Here is a 5935-nt window from a genome sequence, read left to right on the forward strand (position 1 = left end):
AATGTCGCATTTTGGCCCTGTACCATGTTGTCTGCATTCAACATTCCTTTTCTATAACAATAACACTTTATTCTACATTCTGTTATTGTTTCACCACATACTTTGTCACCACTCTGATTTGATTAAATGATCTACTGTACATGGGTGGCAGGCAAAACAAAGAAGCTCACTCTATCATGGTACACGTGACAAAAACAAAACGACCTGATTTACCAATTCACATCCCAAAGCATTGGACGATTTCTTACCTTGGTTCAGGGCGGAGCGCGTCCCCGGTTTTGGTGTTTTGTGCCTGAATTCCCGATGGGGGTTCTTCTCTGGTGCCATTTCAGCAATGTTGCTTCACACAGAATTCAGGCTCTGCAAAATGAGATTGGGACAGGTCAGAGGACATTGAACACAGAGCCAAATCTTACTGTTATTACCATTGTTTCTTCTTCTTTTCCTCTTTCTTTCTGTATTTGGAGTCAATTTCGCACATTATTATTATAACCCCCCCCCCCAGTAAACCTGTCCTTTGGACCCTGACTCTCACGTTCACCATCGTTCTGTTCCACCACTCTTTACTTGTTCACGTTCAAGTTCAAGTTTAAGTTTATTGTCATTCAACTGTACACATGTATACAGCTTAAAGAAACATCGTTTCTCTGGGACCAAGGTGCAAGATAGTACATATATCACATACAGCAGATAAAATAATAGAAACATAATAATATTAACAGATAATTAAAAATATTCTGTAGATGTACAAGTTGGCATAAAGTGCATATATTACATATAGTTAAATATACAACAGTGTAGTATTACTGGTATTGTCATAAATACCAGGTGTTCAGAAGTCTCACAGTCTGGGGGAAGACACTGTTACCCAGCCTAACTGTCCTTGTTCTTGTACTGTGGTACCTTCTGCTTGAGAGTAAGAGATCAAAGTGATCGTGGGATGGATGGGAGGGTTCTGGATCATGCTGACTGCTCCTGGCTGGGAGGTGATAGGTGTAGGTGACAGAAGATTGCAGGTAATGGAATCGCCTTTATAGATGTCAATTATACAGTATATTGACTTGTTGCATCACAGTCTGTTATGGAAATATCAATGCTTTTGAAAGGAAAATCCTACAGAAAAGGAGTGGACATGGGCCAGTCCAACGTGGGCAAAGCCCTCCCCACCACTGAGCACATTTACATGAAACACTCTTACAGGCAAGCAGCATCCATCATCTAGGACACCCCCCCCCTCCACCCAACCACCCAGGCCATGCCCTCTTCTCGCTGCTGCCATCAGAATGAAGGTACAGGAGCCTCAAGGCTCACTCCACCAGGTTCAGGAACAGTTATTACCCCTCAACCATCAGGCTCTTGAACTAATGGGGATAACTCCACTTGTTGTCACCCGCCCAATCACTGAACTGTTCCCATAACCTATGGACTCACTTTCAAGGACTTTTCATCAGATGTTCTCAATATTTAGCATTTATTTATATATTATAATTATTTTTTCTTCTGTATTTGTACAGTTAGTTGTTTTTTTGCCACATTGGTTGTTTGACTGTCCTGTTGGCTGGAGTCTTTCATTGGTTCTATTATGGTTCTTGGATTTACTGAGTATGCCTGCAAGAAAATGAATCTCGGGGTTGCATATGGTGATGTATTCCATCTATTCCAGCAGACTCAGGAGGAAAGCAATCAGCAGAACCAGAGACACCATGCACCCCAGCCACTCCCTGTTTGACCCGCTGCCGTCCAGCAAAAGGTTCAGGACACTAAAATCCAGAACAAATAGACTGAGGAGCAGCTTCTACCCCAGAGCTGAGGCCTCCATCACACCACTCCCACAGAACAATGACTGAAACTGTGAGCACACACAAGGACTCAAATACTTGCACTAACGGCACTTTGTGCATTACTGTGACATTCTGGTGCTGCTGCAACTTATTTTCTGCTACTTATCTATTTAGTACTTTTTTTTATTACTCGTTTTTATCTACCACTTTATTTAATTGCCTGAGAGGAAGCCAAACAGAGTTTCATTGTACCTATGTATAATGACAATAAAGATAATTCAATTCAATGAAATAACTTTGATAATAAATTTACTTTGAACTTTGATAGGAAAGGGAGATGGAGCATGGAATCAATTAGGGAGGTGGGGAGAGCAGGTAGGAATAGCGTGTGGATGATGAGCAAATGGAGGAGAAAGAAACGGTGTTGGGGGGGGGAGAGCTGGCAGTGGGGTGGGTGTAGAGGAACTAGGCTGCCCAGCAGGAGAGAGGAAGGGACAGAGGAGGAGCAAATTACTTGAAACTGGAGAGTTAGAAATGAGGATGTGGGGACCTGCTGGAGAAACCCACGTGGTCATGGGGAGAACATGCAGACTCTGCCCGGACAGAACCCATTCAGGATTAGACCAGGGTCTCTGGTGCTGTGAGACAGCCCCTCTACCTGCCGCACCACTCTGCCCCCTAGTGGATGTGAGTGCGAGCGATCAGAGTGCAGGGTTTCCGGAGTAAGTAACCCTCTTCAGCATTGCACCACTGGTGTAAAAGATGCTATTTAAACGCAGGTCGATTTTACACGAGGTTTTACTGATTAGTGTGCCTGCCAGTGACAGAGATGGTAGACAGCAAGGCAGCAGTCTGTTCTGTTCAGCTGTGATCGTGCTATCATTTTTTATTTGCTGTACCTGGCTTTTCATTTAGAATCAGAGTCAGGATCAGCTTCAATATTACCGATCACTTGCCAGCTCGAACTCCTTCCCCTACCGCTGTCTTGCATGTGCTGTATGTGCTTCGTGCTGTGAAATGGTTGTTGGTTCTGTGTCTTGCACCTTGGCCCCGGAGTAATGCTGTTTCATTTGTCTGTATTCATGAATGACAATTAAACTTGAGCTTGAACGACAGCTCAGCACCTGTGGAGAATAAGGAGCGAGCAAGAGGCAGAACGACATCATTCTGCAGATGCCAGGGATCCGAGCCACAAACGGAAAGCACTGGAAGGCTCAGCCGGGCAGACAGCACCCGAGGAGCGAGAAGCAGGGTGAATATTTATGGGGGCGGGGGAGAGCAGTGCAGACGCTTCACAGAACCCTTCGTATGTGGAGGACACAGTTTTGAGGTGAGGGGGGTAAAGTTTAAAGGAGGTGAGCAGGGAAGGTTTTCATACACGGTGGGCGCCTGGCATGGGCTCAGGGGAAGCAGACATGGTAACAGACACTTGGACTGGCATGAGGTGGAGGGATGTGATGACTGGAACACCGTATTCCGCATCTTTTTCTTTCGTGCTACGTCTATGTGTGGAATTGTGTGTCTGGGCTGCACGCTAACAAGAGCTTTTCACTGTATCACGGTACATATGACAACAATAAACCAACACCGATCAGTTCAATGATTTTATTTTAGTGAAATAAATAAGTGACCATGATGACACAGGGCGGCCCTTCGACACACACTGCCCCAGCAAACCCACAACCCCGATTAACCCTAATCTAACCACGGGACCATTTACAATGACCATTAACCGTGGAAGGATTTCAGAACACCCGGGGGAATCCCGCCCACCCCGCGGGGAGACTCTTTGCAGAACTGAACCTGCGCCGGAATCGAACTGCGAACTCCGAAACGCCCCGAACTGTAAGAGCGTCGCGCTGACCGGTTATACCACTCGTGGCACCCAACGGCGGGCCGAACGGCCGGTTCCTCTTCTGTGCAGTTTTACGGAGACACAAGACACTGCAGATGCTGGGATCCGGAGTGAACTCAGCGGGTCGGGCAGCATCTATGGAGGGGAATGGGCAGTTGATGGTTGGGGTGGAGACCCGTCACCCCTGATAGAGGGGTGAGAACGGGGGTAAAGGGTGAAGAGAAGGGGTGGAGTAAGAAATATCCGGTCATCTTCCCTCTACTTGACCCGCCGAGTTCTTCCAACGTGTGCGCTGTTGCTCTGTTCTCTGGTACCCACGGCTACATCTCTGCCCCGCCGAGACCAGCTATTGCGGGGTTTACGGGTGGCCGAGGGGTGGAGTGGGGGTGGGAACGGGCGCCCCCTTTAAATAGCCGGGCGTCGAGACGCGGAGATTGTCCGCCCGGTGCTCCGGCCAGCCGCGGGGAATTCGCTGATGCGCCAGCAGCCTCTGGAGGCTGACATGCCTGTCTATTTATAGTGAGCAGGACGGCGGCTGCCGCAATGTCAGCGGGCGCTGCCTGACTCCCGGGCCGGAGGGGAGAGGCCAGCCAGCCAGCCAGCCATGGAGCCCCGGGGGCCGTTCCTGAACCCCGCGGCCGTGCTCTCACCCCTGGGGCTGGTGCGCGTCCTGCAGAGCGTGACCTGCTGCATCGCCCTCAGCCTGGTGGCTCACGACGGGGGCTCAGAGGGGGCCCCCGGCCACTTCTGCATGTTCTCTTGGGGTTTCAGCCTGGCTCTCAGCGCCCTGATCGTCTGCTTCGAATTCACCCGCCTGCACAGCTGCCTGAGCCTGTCCTGGGACAACTTCACCATCTCCATCGCCCTGCTGGCAGCCCTGATGAATCTGACGGCCACCGTCGTTTACCCGGTGTACTACGTGGATCTAAATTGCCAAGACTGCCGCTCCAGGGACTTCAGGATCTCGGCCACCGTCTGCTCGGCCGTCGCCTGCATCGTCTACAGCTTGGAGGTACATTTCACCCGGGCCAGACCGGGACACTTGGCCGGTTACATGGCCACCACGCCTGGGCTGCTGAAGGTAGTCCAAGCGTACGTGGCCTGCATCATCTTCGGCGCCTTGCTCAACGACAGCGAGTACGGTCGCTACGCGGCCACCCAGTGGTGTGTAGCGGTTTACTCCGTCTGCTTCATCTTCACCGTGCTGGTCATCGGGCTGAACGTGTCGGGGAGGGCGGCCCTCGTCCACTGCTCCCTGGGCAGAATGGTCGTGTTGCACACTTTCTTCTCCGCCCTGCTGTACCTGAGCGCCGCCGTCGTCTGGCCCATCTTCTGCTTCGACAGCAAGTACGGCTCGTCGGAGCGGCCGGCCAGCTGCAGCCGCGGCCACTGCCCCTGGGACAGCCAGCTGGTCATCGCCATCTTCACCTATGTCAACCTCATCCTGTACGTGGCCGACCTGGTGTACTCGCAGAAGATCCTGTACGTGACCCAGTCCTGAGCAATCGCCCCACCGTCGGTCACCCAAAGACCCGAGAGACTGCAGAACCTATGCTACGGAGATGCGGGAGACCCGCATAGGTCAGGCAACATCTGTCGGGGGGGGGGGGGTGAAACGGACAGTTGACGATTGGGTTCTGGAGTCTTCATCTGAACTGTAAGATAGAATGAGATTTAATATCATGTGTCCTGAAATTTGGAAGGTTAATTGGCCATTGTAAATTGTCCTGTCATTAGGCTGATGTTAATTAGGTGGGTTGCCGGGTCCCGGCCCGGGGGCTGTTCTGTGCTGTATCTCTAAATAAATATATAACATTTTAATAAGTAGTGCAAAATAGTGAGGTCCTATTCTAAGAACATAAGAAATAAGAGCAGGAGTAGGCCATCTGGCCCATCTAGTCTGCCCCACCATTCATGGCTGATCTGGCCATCGACTCATCTCCACCCACCTGCCTTTTCCCCAAAACTCTTTTCCCCTACTCTGCAAAAAACTATCCAACCTTGTCTTAAATACATTTACTGAGGCAGCCTCCATTGGGTGGAGTTCATGGTTCATTGTCTTCAGAAATCTGATGGTGGAGGGGGGGAATATAGCCAGTATAGTTCCTGCTTTGTCCCTTCCCTTCCCCTTTTTATTCCAGCTATCTGCATTCTATCTTTCAGTCCAGACGAAGGGTCTTGACCTCTCCGTTTCCCTCTGCAGATGCTGCCTGGCCCGCTGAGTTCCTGACCACCACCTGACCCCAGGATCTGCAGTCTCTTGCATTTCCAGTCTGCTGGAGGAACTCAGCAGGTCAAG

General features: G+C 50.4%; 1 protein-coding gene across 1 annotated transcript; it reads left to right on the forward strand.

Annotated features, from left to right (window-relative positions):
• The first annotated feature begins 3395 nt into the window (after positions 1-3395).
• Positions 3396-5208, forward strand: LOC132380293 (myeloid-associated differentiation marker-like protein 2). The gene has a single exon (XM_059949047.1). The coding sequence runs from the start codon at positions 4241-4243 to the stop codon at positions 5135-5137; it is 897 nt and encodes a 298-aa protein (XP_059805030.1). The 5' UTR covers positions 3396-4240; the 3' UTR covers positions 5138-5208.
• The last annotated feature ends 727 nt before the right edge of the window (positions 5209-5935 follow it).

Source organism: Hypanus sabinus, chromosome 23, assembly GCF_030144855.1.
Source record: "Hypanus sabinus isolate sHypSab1 chromosome 23, sHypSab1.hap1, whole genome shotgun sequence".
Taxonomy (NCBI): domain Eukaryota; kingdom Metazoa; phylum Chordata; class Chondrichthyes; order Myliobatiformes; family Dasyatidae; genus Hypanus; species Hypanus sabinus.

Bases quoted from the DNA above. Each gene is read 5' to 3' on its own strand.
- LOC132380293 (XM_059949047.1), top strand. From the start codon at position 4,241: ATGGAGCCCCGGGGGCCGTTCCTGAACCCCGCGGCCGTGCTCTCACCC.